The 18,146-nt window shown below is 44.1% G+C and overlaps 1 protein-coding gene across 1 annotated transcript in view; it reads left to right on the top strand.

Annotated features, from left to right (window-relative positions):
• The first annotated feature begins 15,056 nt into the window (after nucleotides 1-15,056).
• TMEM207 (transmembrane protein 207) overlaps nucleotides 15,057-18,146 on the top strand; it is a 4,534-nt gene continuing 1,444 nt past the window's right edge. The window contains exons 1-4 of the mRNA XM_009999910.1: nucleotides 15,057-15,149; nucleotides 16,960-16,997; nucleotides 17,408-17,452; nucleotides 17,901-18,043. Coding sequence (XP_009998212.1) covers nucleotides 15,057-15,149; nucleotides 16,960-16,997; nucleotides 17,408-17,452; nucleotides 17,901-18,043 — 319 coding nt within the window. The remainder of the gene's footprint in view (nucleotides 15,150-16,959; nucleotides 16,998-17,407; nucleotides 17,453-17,900; nucleotides 18,044-18,146) is intronic.

Genomic DNA, 18,146 nt, shown 5'->3' with positions numbered 1-18,146 from the left:
TGAGCAGATTATGCAATATCAGATCAAATATCATTGCTCAAGGATTCATGCCTTGTGCTTTGAAGATGCAACACACAAGTGGAAGTGCTGGGGCAGAAGTGAAACTGCCTGAGCCCACCTTTACTGGTGGTGATCAGGGACTGGCAGGAACAAGCAGAGCTAGTGAGGAGAGCTGGGGATGTTTGAATGATTTCGTTTTGAAGATTAACCAGAAAAGCAGGAGCATCGGTCTAAGACCATTTCAAATCAAATCTGGGGGGCTTTGCCTTCTTCCTGGTGAGTACCCCCTGCCTCCTGTGTGATACTTAGTTTTTTAGAAGCCTTATGCAAGTGTTGAATTATTCAGGTCTTGAGAAGAGTGTTATAAATTAAAACTTAGAAAGTTGCAAATATAAAATCAATCCCTATTTTTTGAAAATATCTCTCTCACTATTTTTTTTAGACAAAATTATTGAGTTTGGCCCACATTAATTTGTTTTTATTTTTTACCCAAACACTATTGTCTTAGTAAAACCAGAACATTCTGTCTATCTCTGCATACAAATGATGTTTTCAGCTGTGGTTTTCTAACTCCCAAAGGAATTAATGAGTAAAGAAGAGCCCTTCATAAAGCAAATGTATATGTGTGTATGTCTGTATGGAGATATAACATTGTTTATTTATTATTCGAGTTGCAGGAGCTAATTCAAAACATTGCTCTATCTTTTTCTTTGAAAATACTCATCTAGCAAAGTACAGGCCTGTCTCTCTGTCTTGTCCCTTTCAGTGACAGCTCTGGTCCCTTTTTGTGACCCCACAGTGGGATTCAATGCAATGCCCCAGCCTCTGCCACGCACGGGCTGGGAGCTGGAAGGACAGATTCATTCTTGTGATTCCAGTTGCCTGCACATCTGAGAGCTGCTGTACCACACCAGATAAGTTGTTTCGTTCCTTGTCTCTGCTCTGTGCCTCTCCTGCAGTGATGGCAGAGAGGAGAGGCCCTCAGACTGACGTGGGATGTCCTCCACAGCCCCCACAGAGGCAGACCCAGCTGTGAGCTGCACAGGCATGTGCTGCCCTGAGGAAAGCCTCCATCACTCCCTGGTGAGCCAGGACCTGAGATTTCAGCATCCTGCTGGCAATGCCAGTCTTCTGAAGTAGCAAGACACAGCAGGATCTTTTGATTAAAAATAGGTCAAGATTTAATTGAAATGAAGATCTGCAGAAATCTGAACCCTCCTTTCCCCCCCCTCCCATTTGATGCTCATTATTTGAAAGATGTGCAAAATTTCTAGATTTCTGGAGTTGATGGTGACCTAATAATGTCATAAATCTTTCCCCTCACTGCCCTCTCCCCAAAAGGTCTCCTGAAGTTTTATTCATCATTTCACACAACTCTAAGTAAATATCCCCCTTCCTGTCACTGGCCTGGCTGAGACTTACTGCATTACTGTGGAAAGCAAAAGGATCATGATGTGAAATGCAGTACAGAAGCACAGGCAATTTGGGGATCCTTGAGGTATCTCTACCAGTAGCATGGAAAGCAGCTCCATTTCAAGCCTAATGAGATTAATTTGTGAGTCACTCTTATTGAAACTTTTGTGGTTTTGCTGCACTCCCCAACAATTGGAAGTCTTGACTAATAAACAGTGCTATTATATATAATAAAGAATATTTCTATGTCTCTGTGTACAGCGTAGCTGGAAAGGATAGATTTCAACTTTATTTTTAAATATTTTCCAATTAGATGACCAGGCATTAGTGTTCAAATCTGTTTGCTGGATTTTTCCAATCATGACTCCTTAGCAACTGAAGTAACGTTAAATTAAATTGATAAATGATGCCCTAAAAAAAAATGAAGAGGAACAGCTGAGAGATTAATTTGTGATGCCCTTTTAGGAAAGATTTACAGGATGTGATGTGCATTTGCTGTCTGCCAAGTGCAATTCTTCACCACCTGAGTACACAATCTTTCCGAGACTGTTTTCTGATGAAATGTAAAGTTAGATCTACTCGCTCTTACCAGCTGGTGAGAAAAGATCTATCCCTTCATAAAGCTCTTCCTCTTATCCTGGCTGCAGACCTGGCTGCAGGCCCAAGGAGTCCTGGCCAGCCTGGGAGGTGGCAAAGCTGTCACTTGAGGCACAGGACAGCTCTTAACACCCCCAGCCCTTCTACTATGGACCAACAGTTTCCAGCACCCATTTCTGCCATCCTGTTCCACTTTGTTCACAAGATACTGAACTTACAAACAAAACAAAGCCACAGTCATCACACCCCAAACCCTGTTTTATCATTCGTCCTCTCTCCTTTCCTCCTCAGTTTAATTAAAACCACTCTGAATCCAGCACATGAAAAACCTGGGGAAGTGTGGCTGGGAAGTGTCTGGCAGAAAAGGAAGGACCTGGGGGTTCTGATTGAGAAGTGGCTGAATATGAGCCAGCAGTGTGCCCAGGTGGCCAAGAAAGCAAATGGCATCCTGGCTTGTATTAGAAATAGTGTGACCAGCAGAAGTAGAGAAGTGATTGCCCCCCTGTGCTCAGCACTGGTGAGGCCACACCTGGAGTATTGTGTCCAGTTTTGGGCACCTCAATTCAAGAGAGATCTCGAGGTGCTGGAGCGAGTACAGAGGAGGGCGAGGAAGCTGGTGAAGGGCCTAGAGAATAAATCTTATGAAGAACATTTGGAGGAGCTGGGAATGTTTAGTTTGAGGAAGAGGAGGCTGAGGGGAGGCTTCATCAGTCTCTACAGCTACCTGAAAGGACATTGTAGAGAGGTTGGTGCTGGTCTCTTCTCACAGGTAATTAGCAATAGAACAAGAGGGAACGGCTTCAATCTGCAACAGGGGAGGTTTAGATTGGACATTAGGGAAAAAAATTCACAGAAAGAGTGGTCAGACACTGGAACAGGCTGCCCAGGGAGGTGGTTGAATCACCATCCCTGGGTGTGTTTAAGGGTCATTTGGATGTGGTGTTGGTGGATATGGTTTAGGGGAGAATGTTGTAGAGTAGGGATGGTGGTTGGACTCAGTGATCCCAAGGGTCTTTTCCAACCTGAATAGTTTTATGATTCTATGATTCTAAGACTTTGAGACCGAGACTTTGGTGAGGAGAGATGACCTGCTCCCTCCACTCGGAGGGCCAGGCAACATGTCCCTGGCTCCTGTGAGTTCATCCTTCATGTAGACTTTCATGTTGGGCAAGTCTGAGACAGACCAGTGAGTGCTGAAGGTGGTAGGAATGAGGTTTGGGGTGGACCACATGTGTACAGAAGGTGATGCTCTGCCCACCTCTCTTAGCACCCACCTGGGGTGAAAGAAGGGGAGGAACGCTCAGGCCAACACAAGGCTGCAGATGTTTTTCTGGGCTGAGCTCCCCAGCCATTTCCATGGCTGTCCCCTGGACTATCCTGCCATGTATCACTGCCCTGCCATGATTTCCAGCTCCTTCACAGTGAAGTCATTAGTGAAAAGCCACTTGTTTTATACCCTTCAGTTCCTGTTTCCTTTTCACTGATTGCCTTCTATTGCAGGCAGTCCTCGTGCCATGTGCACTTAATCAGTTTGTGACAGGAAGATGGGTCAACGGGCGAGCTATGAATAAGCATAAAGAGCCCACAGCTGGAAATGGGGCTTGCTCTGCTGAGCACAGTTCTGGTGTCCTGACTCCCACTATGGCCAGAGGAAAGTAAGAGAGTAATTAGGTTTCTTCTGCACCTCTGTTAATGTAAATCTAGTTATGCATCAAAATGGAAATGCTTTCCAAAAACACTCAATTGTTCTGCAAATTTCCCTTTCCCATGGTGACGTCCAATTTCTTTCTGAATTGTCCTTGGCTCTTGTCCTCAAGAATTTCCAGCAGACTTGTATTTCACAGGGCATTTATATACTGGCTGTAAAATCTTTTGATGGGATTTAGGTTAGATTAAAGGATGTGACACCCATGAACTACCTGCCAGTTGGCTGCCAGCGCCTTCTAGCTTCATTCCCTTATGTTGCTGCTGTCAAGAAAATTCTTACCCAGAAAATATTTCCAATTTGCCTTGATGGTGGCAGTGATAAAAAAATTCACAGAAAGAGTGGTCAGACACTGGAACAGGCTGCCCAGGGAGGTGGTTGAATCACCATCCCTGGGTGTGTTTAAGGGTCATTTGGATGTGGTGTTGGTGGATATGGTTTAGGGGAGAATGTTGTAGAGTAGGGATGGTGGTTGGACTCAGTGATCCCAAGGGTCTTTTCCAACCTGAATAGTTTTATGATTCTATGATTCTAAGACTTTGAGACCGAGACTTTGGTGAGGAGAGATGACCTGCTCCCTCCACTCGGAGGGCCAGGCAACATGTCCCTGGCTCCTGTGAGTTCATCCTTCATGTAGACTTTCATGTTGGGCAAGTCTGAGACAGACCAGTGAGTGCTGAAGGTGGTAGGAATGAGGTTTGGGGTGGACCACATGTGTACAGAAGGTGATGCTCTGCCCACCTCTCTTAGCACCCACCTGGGGTGAAAGAAGGGGAGGAACGCTCAGGCCAACACAAGGCTGCAGATGTTTTTCTGGGCTGAGCTCCCCAGCCATTTCCATGGCTGTCCCCTGGACTATCCTGCCATGTATCACTGCCCTGCCATGATTTCCAGCTCCTTCACAGTGAAGTCATTAGTGAAAAGCCACTTGTTTTATACCCTTCAGTTCCTGTTTCCTTTTCACTGATTGCCTTCTATTGCAGGCAGTCCTCGTGCCATGTGCACTTAATCAGTTTGTGACAGGAAGATGGGTCAATGGGCGAGCTATGAATAAGCATAAAGAGCCCACAGCTGGAAATGGGGCTTGCTCTGCTGAGCACAGTTCTGGTGTCCTGACTCCCACTATGGCCAGAGGAAAGTAAGAGAGTAATTAGGTTTCTTCTGCACCTCTGTTAATGTAAATCTAGTTATGCATCAAAATGGAAATGCTTTCCAAAAACACTCAATTGTTCTGCAAATTTCCCTTTCCCATGGTGACGTCCAATTTCTTTCTGAATTGTCCTTGGCTCTTGTCCTCAAGAATTTCCAGCAGACTTGTATTTCACAGGGCATTTATATACTGGCTGTAAAATCTTTTGATGGGATTTAGGTTAGATTAAAGGATGTGACACCCATGAACTACCTGCCAGTTGGCTGCCAGCGCCTTCTAGCTTCATTCCCTTATGTTGCTGCTGTCAAGAAAATTCTTACCCAGAAAATATTTCCAATTTGCCTTGATGGTGGCAGTGATTCTTCAAGTATCTTCAGGCTCTTCATCTTTGATACAGACCGAAAAAACAATCCCAGGCTGGCCTCCATCAAATCAATGCACCTGCTCCCAGGAAACTGCACAGTTTTGGGCTATGCCACAATCCTTTCCCCTGAAGCCAAACACCTTTGAGATGGAAACATCCACCTCCAGGTTAGTTATTCCATCTCCAGGTGAATGAGTCCATCATTAGGTTTTGTGGTCCACCTGCTTTCCCAGATGATAGAGAGCTGAAATTGGTAACATGTTCTTCCTTTCCTTCTAGCAGGACTTATCCCTGCTTCATATTCTGCAAGCATAACCCATAGACTAATGAATGGGTCATTTGCTCCTAATAATCACCTCTTGTCTCTCATGATAGTCCTCTCTGATCTTTCCCTGCTATGAAGAATGACTTACATTTTCCAGTGTCTGTGCAGAGTATTAGATACCTAGGGAATCTATGCAGCTTGAAACCTACTTTGTGGTTTGAAAACAGCCTTTCTAGCATTATTTGCCCAACAGCCTGCAAAACACCAGACTATGGGTCACCAAAGAAGAACAGCAAGCCCAACAGACCCATTGATTTCATGGAATGGATCTGCTTCAGTGCAACATTCCTAGTGTTCTGATGATTTTTCAAAAATGACGTGAAAATATGCCTAGACCTCTTGTGAGCTCCAAGAGAGCAGGTGTTTGGTCATGGAGCAAAGAAGAGTTTGTGGCTCACTCTCACTTCTAATATCCCCACCCATGAATTGTGTTTGTTATCTTTGGGATGTAGCATCACGTTTCCCTCACTTCATGCTGTCCTCAAGCTCTTCAGGCAGACAGTAGCTCCATCACAACCGGGTCTGCTGTTGGAACTTACCTTCCTTCAAGGAAGATGGTTTCCAGGTGAAAGTATACTTGGAATAATTCTAGATTCATTGAATCAAGTCTTTGACCTCAAGAGGTAACAATCACTGTATTTCATATAGAAAACAATTCTCTCTGCCAGATGAAACCTTAGGGCAGTGTCTCCTATTTTACGTAGATGCTCTATCTTGGGATTAATGGTGATGGCGTAATTTAGATTCTGTAACATCTTGAGACAGATGGATTCACAGAGTTATCAGTCTAGCCACACACAAGCAGCTTTGCTTTAATTGAATTTAGTGCCAAGGAAAGGAAGAATTTGATGAAAGAAAGTCCTTCTCCACCTGCCTCCAAGAATAAAGCTCCAGCTGAGGCTGGCACAGCACACTTTGCCTTTGTTGCCTGTGCAAGCAATAACTGCAGGCAGAGGGACAGTGCCTGGGCATGCTGTCACAGCCTGCACAGAGCAGGAGGGAGCTGTGCTGCCTTGTGGTGCCCATCCCAGGGCTTGAGCTGAGTGGCAGAGACTTGTGAAGCAGCCCAGGGGGAGCTTATAGCCCATCAGACAAGTCTGCACTGGACGTGCACTTGTTTGCACCACTGAATCTCCTAAAGAAAAAGGACAGTGTGATCATATGACTGAAGGACTGACATCCACCCCTCTCATTTCTGTGGCTCCACAAACTTCTGAGAATTTTTAGTCTGATTTGAATAATCTCAAATCAACTAAAAAATAACATTTATTTCCTACAAGTTCAGGAAAAATAGCTGACCAGTAGAAAGCAGAAACATCTTAATGCTTCCCTGAGGAGGAAGAGATGTCCAATACAGTGATGTTAAGACAATATGAATCTGGGGCTGTCCAGCTGGGACCTTGAGTGGGAAAGGACTATCTCCCTAACCAGGACCAGCTTCTCAGTGTTACCCAGAGCAGCAGAAATGCCAATCTCTCCACAGCCTCACTCAAAGCCTGGCCACCCTCACTCTTTTCTCACTGTGTTGGCAGGAGATTTGTGAGTACATCACCATGTGCCATTTCAAGCTTCATTTGAATAAGCGTCCCATATAATAGACTTTTATAGCTCTCTTTCTGTGAATTCTAAATTAACGCAACTAATTAAAATGTTCCAAAGTTTTATGTAAATAACTAATTAGCATTTGAGAAGGAATAGTAAATTCACAGATGGTTGTGCTCCATTCAGGGCCCACTGCACTGTGGGCAATGCAGTTTTGGGCCCCTGGTACAACACCTTCCCTGGCAGGAGCCAACTGCCTGGGTTTTACTCTGAGGATGACCCCACATCATCCATCCTGCCTGCAGGCAGCAGGAACTCTGCATCTTGCAGAATTAGGCCCATTCTCTCTCTTGCTGATACCAGAGCTTGCAAGAATAAGAAGAGTATGGGAGCATGGATGACAACCTCAAGGACAATGAGGTCTGGGCACAAGGAGAGGATTTGGGTGTCTGAGCTGTGATTTTCACTGTTTGTACTGGTCTTGCTCCATTGCTCCAAGGATATTCCTCCAGAAAGCCTTCTCCAGGCATACCTTTCACGTATGCAAGGTATGATATCTAACACAACACAGATGAACCTCAGCACTCCTGTGTTCCAGCCCCAGCACTGCCATCAAGTCCCTGAAAGACTGTTCAGTCACTCAAACACTGTGCCCAGGCATCCCAAGAGGCAATGCAAGCTGAGTATTTTCTTCTCCTCTCATAGGACTGAGGGTAGTTGATGTCCATAGCACATTGGAGAGACTCAGGGAGAGGTGGTATGGGGGTAATACCTTGTGAGAATAGGGAGGTCAAAAAATAGATCTTTATCTAATGTAGATTGCTGTGCTGGTGGAATTCAGAGGACTGTCATGTCTCTGACATCCAGACTTTCATAGGTAACAGGAGTCTTACATTTCTGCAACCTCTGCTACCCTGCACGTCTAAGTGTCCTTACAGCACAAAACAAAACCAATTGCAAGCACAAGGCAGGAGTTTATAAAAGCAGCCAGCTGGAGCTTGTTTGCTCTAGAAGAAAGAGATTATCATCAGAGCAAAGGAGGGAGAACTTGTTGTCCCTTTCTATTGATTAGGTCTTGCACAACCACCCTCACCTGTTTTAAGGGAAGTTTTAAGTGTTTGCACCTTTTGCTTCCAGACTTGCAAAGGCCTGTGAGCTACAAGAGGGATTATAAAAACCTGCTTCAGTGCAAGCTAAATCTTCCTGGTGAATTTGAGCCACATCTCTAGAGAGGAGTGGTAAGCTTGGGAAGATTCCTATTGTTAGGAAGATGCTGCTTGGGTAGAGTGAAATTGAAGAAGCAGGAGTCAGTGGGGAAATCACTGAACCAGTTTTAAGGGGCATGTTGAAAAAAATGTGCAGAGCCTTGCTGTTTGGTTGTGTTGAATTTGAAAACAGGAGTGTGTTCTTCTGCCATGCTGCTAGGGTAAGACACTAAACTGGGAGATTACAGCTGCTGGGGAATTTGTGAGTTGAGGGGAAGAGAGAGCCATGCTCAATGTTCCTGTTGCATGGTTTTATTTGTAATCCCTTTCTGCCCTAGAAGAATTCTCCATCCTTCTCTTCATCTGTTTATACATGCAGCAAACTTCTGGAGAGCAGGGAGCCAGCATTTCTCACCTGGCACTGGCCTGGTGAGGAGGTGAGCTGAGCTGGATGGTAGGAGGGCAGCTTGGCTGGAGGCGGATGTGGAGGGCGAGCAAACCCAGAGGAGTCTCATCTTTCTACCCCTACCATGATCCACCTCTTCAGTTGCAGTGTGCTTGGGGAGCACGAGGCAGGTGAGTACCCAGCATCTCATCCTAAGCAGCAGCTCACTGTGTTCCTAGTTACAACACTGGAATTTTCAACTACCACAGGAGCAACCTTAAAGAGCAGCCCACAGCTGTTGTATGTCTTGAATCCATAAGTGCAGATGTGAGCTCTTCCTAATTCTGGATTTGAGAGCTGACTCTGCCTGCAAAGAAATGAAGGTTTTAAATAATTGCTCCTCCTTTTTTGGAGCCCAGCTGGGCTGGGAGTGCTTGGCAGGGGGCAGGTTGTACCTGAGGCTCCAGTAATTAAAAATAAGTCCATAAAGGGCAACTGGCAAGAGTTCAAGAAGCAAGGTAAGGCTATAAGCCATCATCTGTGGCAGCAGCCACTCGCTATTGGGAAAAATCTTGGGAAGCCTTTAGCTAAAATGCCATCAAGTGTCTTCACTTAAGAGCCCAGCACATGCAGACTTTGGTGCCTGGGGTCTGGGTGTTGCAGGAGGCACCAAGAGATGTGTGTATCCCTGTGACCATGTGGCCCCTCTTGCAGTGCTGACCCCTGGATGGAGGTTGGGTTAATAGGCACTCTTGGCTAACTAATGCATGTACCAGCTGATAACGACCAGCAGTGTAATTTATTTCAGTGTTAATTGCTAAGTGGTTCTGCTTGGAAAATTGACTTGAAAATGTGTTTCAGGATGTGCCAGATATTCTCATGCTAATTTCTCAGCCAAAACCTCGCATGTGGTGTCCAGTGTGATATCAGTAATTCAAAGGCAGGGAAAAATGAAGCCTCTATCTGCTTTCAAGCAATTTATTCTCCTTTTGTCTTTATACATCCAGCAGCTAAGTAAATTACAGGGATTAAAATACAAAATACATTTAATTTAACTGTAATTTCTTAGCTCTTGGAAACAGAGTAATGAAGAAAAGAAGAGAAATTAAGAAAAAGAATTAAAACCCAAATATAATTTCTAATTATTAAAATACAAATGCAACCTTAACTAATTCAAAGTAAAAGGACCTGTTTGAGCACAAGGAAACAGCAGCAGGCTTCAGGATTCAAGTAGCTGTGGTCAGTTTCAATTTCAAATTAAACCAAGGGAGGGAGTTTATGCTGATGATTACTTTGACTGCATTTCTAATATACTTCACCTTTTTATTGAAGCTGCTTTTAATTTTATCAGCTTTATCCTTAATTCTGCTTTTCTGTTCTGCAAGTCTTGAGGGCTACCCAGCCCTTTGAACTGATTGTTGACATGTTCTGCAGGAGGTACAGTGTCTATCTGGAGAGTCTGTGAGATAAAAGGTCTCTTGCCCCTTTTTTCCAGGTGGGCTGTAATGCACAGGAGTTTGTGGCTATGTGGGAAGTCAGTGATAGAGCTGGGAATTATCTCAAGTCCTAATATCCAAAAGTAAGAGAAACCAGACTATTATTTATTCCTTAGGTGCAGTAGGTCTTAATGTAATTCTAAGCTCTGAATCCTCCTGTAAAACCAAACAAGATAGGCTTAGCCTAAATCCTGTTATTTTGGCACATATTGTTTTATAATCCAACTTCAGTTTTCAACCCTGTAAATTCTAGAGCAAAAAATCTCCAAACAAACCACTTTAAATTCTCTCCATTTCCCATTGTCTCCCCACAAAAGAGCTCTCCTTAGAACACTGCATACTGATTTCTGTTTTTAGTGGTGAGAGCAGAATCAGGAGCAGAATCACAGGCATATACAAGACACTTTGCAGAAAGGTGCACTTCTCAAAGTTGTTTTTCCCTGTAAATTCTAGAGCAAAAAATCTCCTGCTTAAATAATTTCATGTACATGTGGTATCTTAGTTGTTGCAATATCTATTTCAGGTGTTCATTGTAGGGTTAGAACAGTTGGACAATTCACAGCAATGCCTCACAACAGTTCAATGGACTTTGTATTTTGGATAGTTTTAAACTTTTGACTTCCCATGAATATGTGATTTAAGAATTTGAGGACTCCATCAACACCTATGTATTGAAGACAATTTTCTATAGTTCTCAGTCTGCAGATACAGGAAAAAGCCCTTTTTAAAATAACAAACCAAAAAGGAGATTCCTTTTCCTTTAGTTTTCTGCCAGGCAAAAAGCTTCACTGATCCCATTCTCTGCTGAATTTTCCTTACTGATACACCAAGACAAACAAAAGGGCTCTCTAGACCATCTGAAGTAGTGGCAGTGGCTGCAGTTGCCTCAGATCCCAGGGTGACCTGCAAAGCCTTGCTCCTGGGGAGGATGCAGCAGAACAATGTCATCCTTGTTTGCACTCATTTAAATCAATGCCCAGAGTCTTTCCTTCTCCCTGTGCAGCACGTCCCCCACACGGGCTCACAAAGGGCACCGTTCATCAGTGAGCAGCAACTAGTTATAATCCATTTGAAAGACATCAAGCTGTGCCAGCTCTGCCAAGGCTTGGCTTAAAGAGTTCATCCTTCCTTGCTCATGTAAGCATGTGGCTGACTCCTGTACATGCAGATGGGTTTGAGGGTCAAAGAAGCGACTGGGATAGTTTCTGTGGGGTGGGAAAGGACTCCCTGGGTCAGCAAGTACAACTGAAGTGGTTGCATCCCCCGTGTGAGCTCAATGACTTCCATCCTTGGAGCAGTTTGGTATTGTGCCCACGCTCCTCCCACAGACAGGCTGCTGCACAACCTCACTGGTCTGGATGGGATGAGCCTTCTTTGCTTTTCCAGCCTCAATTTATTCATGGCCAGTTTGCTTCCATTTATTCCTATGCCAGCACTGGCCATTAGCTTAAATAGCTCTCCCCAGCACTGCATTTATTTGTCTCACTCTGTTCATAGGAGGCAAGCAGCTCTTTGCAGCTTTCATTTTGTGAAGATGAGACTGAATCTGCTTTAGCTCTCTTATTGCAGAGAGTCAATGTTTGATCCTCAGTCCTCCCCATTACTCTTCTCTTTAGCTAAACTCAACCAACCTGCCCCGAGTCTTCCCAGGACAGGCTGGAAGGGCTGATTTGAGCTGGGATAATGGCAGCCTGGCTGAGCCCAGAAGCTGAGGATGCAGCAGCAAAAGCAAAGACTGAGCCAGTCACAGTGATGAAGTCAAGGAGGGAGGGGTGACCTCCCAGCAGGCTTGGGCTGGAGGTAAAATTGGTTGTGGTGGTGATGTGAAAACACAGTGACATAAAAATTCCAACACATTCTTAATTAACTCTGATTAGTTAACCTTAATGTAGACACCAGGGCAGTCCTCCCTTTCATCTCTGTTCTCTATTCTGTCCTATGTCCTTGCCTGGATCTATTCCATCTCTCCTCTTGCCACTCTCCTTTCTTGTTTGCCTTCTGAAAAGTGTTTTGCAGTCCCATTCTGGGCTATTCTAGGAAGCTGGTCAGAGCTTAACAAGGTCATTGTTTCCCCAAAAGTCATCCCCAGCAGTCCCAAATGCTCTGAAGGCAACTAAGGAAGAGATTTAAGCAGGTTTAAGCTGCTAGCTGTGTGTATGAGTTGTCAGGGGCTCTGTGTGGGATCTTGTTTGCCTGTAAATTCTCTCCTACTCTCATCAGAATTCAGAAGTCCCCAGGCTGTTCCTTGAAACTTTGTCTCTACCCAAAAGCTTGTCTGAGAATTATTGAAGGATACTGACACCAGCAAAGACTACCACTTCTAGTACATATACATGCAAAACTAAGCTCAGTTCTTGAAGTTTAGGCTCCTAATTCCAACATCAGTGCTGTTGGACTTGACAAGCTAAATCAGCTTCTCCTCTTGTTTCCCAATCTTGCATCCCTTCCCATGAAGCCCAGCAAGAGCCAGCACCCAGCAGAGCTGACTTCTGTGGCAACTCTAAAAGTCATATTTTGGATGATCTCAGGACAGCACATCTTCCTCTCATCACGCTTTAGGCAGAGAGATAATGGACAATCACAAATTGCTGTATGTTACAGCCTTCCCTGTTGCTGCCTGGGAGATGCATTTGTCACCTAGCAACGACATAAGGTGACGAGGAAATAATAATTTGTAATCTAATAGCCATGAGTTAACATCTATCAGAGAGCAGCCTCCCAAGTCTGCTGATGAGATGGCTGCAAGAGATGGATATAAGTGATTGAGGCAAGAGATACCAAACTTCTCATCAGTAAGTGGGTGAGGAGGAAGGAGCAGGGGTTAGCTTTCATGGAGGGATATACCTGTGTGTGCATGTGTCCTCATGGAAGGAATGGCAAAAAGCTTAGAAAAATCTCTCAGACTGGAAACAATCCTCAGACACAAGGCTACACAGAAGATGAGTTTCTTGGTATTGCAACACCCCTAGGGCAGCGGTGTTGCAGCAGGCAGGAGGAGGTTTTGGTGCAGAGCTCCTCTGGGCTTTCAGTGTCAGGTCCTGACTGGCTTAGAACAAGTGCTGGGGCTCTTTATGATACTCATGTATTCAAGCTGCTCAGCAGAACATTGACAGGGAGAATTTTACTGCTGAAGCAGCAGCTCTTTTCAGCATCAGGATCACCCTTCAAGCAAAAGACAGGACTATTAGTGGACTCTCTCTTAGCCAACTGTGTCTCCTCTGAATATTGTTACGGAGAATATAGGGGCAGGCTACACTAATTGCCACCACCACATGAAACCTCTATATGGGACCAACCAGCAGAAAACTTCAAAGTTTGCCTTCAGGCCAGGAAGCTGAGCAGTGGCAGAGTTCAATTCGTCCCCTTTTCTTCTAGAAATGGATCCAGAATAGATGTTATGCATTATTTTTCAGTACCAGGAGGTCATTTTGGTACCTGCCCTCCAAAATACCAGAGATGATCTATTCAGTAGCTCTAAATTGGAAATAGCTTGGGTGCAGGCAAGAGGGAAGTAATTGTGAGAGAAAAAATCTGAAATTAGTTCACTGATGGATGATGTCTTTGAAGCCTGAAATTGTAAGAGTCGCAAGGTTCCCAGCAAGGCTGTACACATTTTTATACGGCAGGAGCTTTTTCTTCTAAGAAAACAGCTAAGAAATTGGTTTAGCAATTTACTGTTGAACAAAATTGAAAAGGATTGGCCTGAATCAGAACACCAACATGTTCAAACCATTTATATTGTGTAGCACATGCACTCAGCAACTTGACGAGAGATGCCTTCTCAGAGGACATTGTTTCAGAGGCTTGGCTTTGATTAGCAGTGAGCTGAAAGTAAACATTTGAAAACAACAGAGTTTGGACTGGGGTTATGCAAAACCTTAACAATAAATAACAAACGTGGGTTGAGTATGTGTATCAGTTGTTTAGACTTCTTGGCATTTTAGCTGAAACAAAGCCACAGAGGTAAATCTCAAGAGCAGCTTATCTTTGTCAATTATTACTGAAGTAATGGCATCACAACATAATGCTTAACTTCTGGCGTGACAGCTAAACATATTCACAGCAACACCCTTTGTGTTAAGTCTGGAAGAACTGTAGTTAATGGTGCGTTTCAGCCACGGGCTGCAAACCTCCATGACAACCTATTACCGACCGCCGAACAAACCGGGACTGTCAGTTCTGCTGTGAGGAGAGCTGTGGTGCAACCGTCTTCTACCCATGCTAACTACATCATCTGGATGCATCTGTTAGGACCAAATTGGTCTTTATATTGTGCAAGGAAATGTTGTGTCCCTTAGGAGAACAACTGAGGATGTGTGTTTCTTCAAATGTATTTTCCTAGCTACCCAACCCTGGCAGCTGCATTGCAGCAGTAGAGGTGCCTGTGGGGGTGATCTCAGGCTGGGAAGGGATTCTCATCCTTGCTGTGCGTGTTTAAGGTAGTAGGCAAAGAGCACAAGAGATGGTTGGAGGTAGCTCTGCTTTTTCTGTAATGCCAGAATTGCAGCTGAGGACAACATGTAATTAAACCCTGGCCTCACGATACGGTCTGCAGTGATTATTTGTAGCAGGTCCTGCTAAATAGAGCCGTGGGTTAATATGAAACTAAGCTTCAGCAACAGGAATTTGTGAACAGCTATGAAAATATTGAAACAACTGCAAGGTGCTGACCTTAAACTAGTGTTCCTTTAACTTTGAGCAGCTGTTTGAGTGTGTCCATGCAAACCCAAATTTGTTCCCTGGCTAGCGGTAGTTTGTGAAGCTCAGGAAGCTATTGGATAACAGGTTCTCTGGCTGAAGGCACAATGTGCAGAGAAGTTTTAAAAGCTTCAAATTACAGAGGGTGATGCACTGCTGCAAAAGAAGTGCTTCCCATGTTTCTCCTACTAGTGATGCAGAGACTTGGAGCTTTATGTTTCACCTCATGGATCACAAGAACTGGAGTTCTATGTTTAACTTTCTTCCAGGTAACCAAACACTTCACTGGGATCAGGCTGATTTTAGGGATTTTGGGGGAGGGAGATGTCAACTCTTATTGAATTCAGTCATCAGACCTTCTACTTTTTTAATTTGTGTGTGTGGGTTGTCTTGGTTTTAGTTTGGGTCTTTTTAGGGGAGGGGGGAATTTTTTGAGGTCCCGATGAATTTGGGGAGGATTTAATGCTCACAAGAATTCTGATTAATGCAGAGAAAACATGAGTATATTCTGTCTGCGGCTACTGAAATGGAGGAGCATGGGTCTTCAGCAGCATGGCTGAGTGTTTGGCTGCATTGATAGATTGCTGCCTCAGAGCAGATGCACTTTGCTGCAGTTTAACTACGGTAAGGTAGCTCTGCTCAGGCAGTTTGATGGATGATAAAAGGGAGTCTAGAGGTTGTCATTCGGCCATGAAGAATACTAAGGTTGCACGTAATCACAGTGATTGGCTGCCTGGTTTTGACCTGTTATTCTAATAATCAGTTGAGTGTAAAAAAAAATATAAATATTCTGCACTAGGGTGTGTGTGTGTGACATGGTCAATTAGCTCAGGTTTAAAAGGACACATCAGAGAGTTGAAGCTTCTGTCTTTTTCTCTATTCCTCATTTGGGTTTCAACTACTCATGAAATTTCGTGAATAATGTTTTATATTAAAGACTTAATGTCTAAAGTCCGATGGCGAAACTAGGGACTGAAAGACAGTGTGTGCAGAGGATCAGACACATTATAGAGATTTTTGGGGTGATTTCTTGCTGTTCATAGGGACACAAGCTTTGCACAACAAAATCCTTAAAAAGAAGTCCTGTTAATTAGAGATGTAATGTGAGATCTCTCAACTATACGTATGTGATACAAATTTCTAATACAGAACAGAGCTTCCAGTTTGACTCAGAGAATGTCAGAATTCTGTGTTTTGAATACATCCAGAAGGAAATGCAATACAAAGGAATTATTTACTCTAGATTACATTCTAATACTTTTCTCCAATAAATACATCTGAATTCTTCCATCTTGCTCGTTCTATTTCCCAGTGTTATTGCAATTCTGTACTTCATCTCAAGTTTGTTGTGAATTTGGACAAGTGACACAACACCTAATGTGAGTCAGACAAAAATTGTATTGCATTGAATTTAATCTTACTGAGGAACTGGTTACTTTTAGTCCAGCTAATCTGAAACTAAGTCTAAGATCAACAAGGCTTGCAAAAACGAACTTGCTTGAACAGAGTAAAAAAAAATACCTGAAAAACAAGTTTTAGGTTCACATATTTGCAATACCTGAAACCTGACTCTGGGAATGATGTACCTCAACTATCTGAAAGCAGGAAAATACTGGATAGAGCACAGATCTGGGTCAAAACAGCTCAAATTTACATCTACGTTCACAATCAGTTATTGGAAAATGAGCTACAGACTGAGAATTTGGTCATGCAACAATTTGAGCAGATATTTTGGAATAGCAAAGCCCTGTAAACTGATCTCTGACACTTGTGTCTCTCTGCTCTCATCCTACCCTTACACATCAAAAGAAATGCTTTCCCCTTAGCCTAGCTTTCATCTGCAGACTATTGAATTTACTGAGCCCTCTGTGAGGTTACCCACTGGTATTGATATGGGTTGGCTGCAGCCAGGGATGTGCAGAGGGAAGAGCTCAGCTGGTTTTCATCCCTGCTGGAGCCAGCAGCTGTAGAACTCCTCTCCAACTTCCCAGTCTAAGATAAGGAATTATACTGGTAAATTATATTATAAAAATAAAATAACACGTGTCTGCCCTCTCTGATTTACACATGTGCTTTCAGTTAGCAGACGCTGAGTCGGACTGTGAGTTTGGGGAGAGGTGAGTGTGGCTTTCTGTTTTCTCACCTGTGGCTGCTTTCGCCTGGGCTCTTCTGGGGATGCTATGCTCCTGCCTGGCACACCAGCATGGCAGAGGACTGAGGGCTTCCAGGAACAGGCCATTTGGTTTTTCTTCCAAGAGGGAAAGGAAGCTGCCAACCCTTTGGGCTTTCAGCAAAAGAGCTGGTGGCGGGTGGTGGTGCTGAAAGGCAAACCAATTGCACGCTGCTTCAAATATCATCTGCATCTGCTCCCATCTATACAGAGAAACTTTTAATAAGGTTTCCTTGATGGAGGAAAACTTCTCAATCCCCTGCTTACTGATGATGCTTTTCTTTGTGTTGGCAGACTTGGAGCCAGTACTTTTCCCTCACGCTGGACTGAAAGTTCTTTTTCTTTTTCCCTTGTTAGGTGCACTGGGCAAAGCAATGAGAACTTTAGCAGCTGGTATGTGTGGTAAGTTTCAGATCTGTTTTACAGAGAAAAACTGGCAAATATTATTATTTGATGGATATATATAGAGAGAGGCATTAAGAGAGACTGATAGCTAGAAAACATTGCTCCTGGGCTGTCCCTGTATTCTGTCTTTACTGACTAATGGGAATAATTTATTTGTTTCCTCCTCACTGTACACTGACAGCTGAGCTGGGCAAAACCAATGAATTATTTCAGAGAGAAATGTTTGAATCTCCAGCCAGCACTCAGTGTTGAGCACTCCACGCTGAGGCCTTGATTTTCGGGGACTTTGATCATGTCCAAGCACACTGAGGGGGAAGCCACGGCATTTAACAGCTATTTTAAAAAAGATGTTAATGAATATGTTAATTTGAAGACATGCAGCCATCTGTCAGTGCTGCCTGCAGATGGTGACAGTACCATTCTTACCCTGCTGCCTCTGCCTCAGGTTCCTGATGTTGTTTTTCCTGGCCTTGCTCCTGTCCTGTGGGATCTGCTGCTGCCTGCAGTGGTGGCTGAGATGGTGGAGCTGCCTCCCCCCCCAGCGCACCGTGGCCGTCTTTGCACTCAGCAGCTCGGATGCCTTCTGTGGTTAGTCCTATCCCTACCTGCTGCAAGGTCCTGCATATGGCCCATCCGTAGCCCAGTGAGAGGCCACCAGGCTTCAGCCAGACCTGGGCTGCAGCTGGGTTCT

This window comes from Chaetura pelagica, unplaced genomic scaffold, assembly GCF_000747805.2.
Source record: "Chaetura pelagica isolate M959 unplaced genomic scaffold, ChaPel_1.0 scaffold20, whole genome shotgun sequence".
Classification (NCBI taxonomy): Eukaryota; Metazoa; Chordata; class Aves; order Apodiformes; family Apodidae; genus Chaetura; species Chaetura pelagica.
The sequence above is the reverse complement of the archived record's forward strand: the minus strand, read 5'-3'. Positions and strand labels throughout refer to the sequence as shown.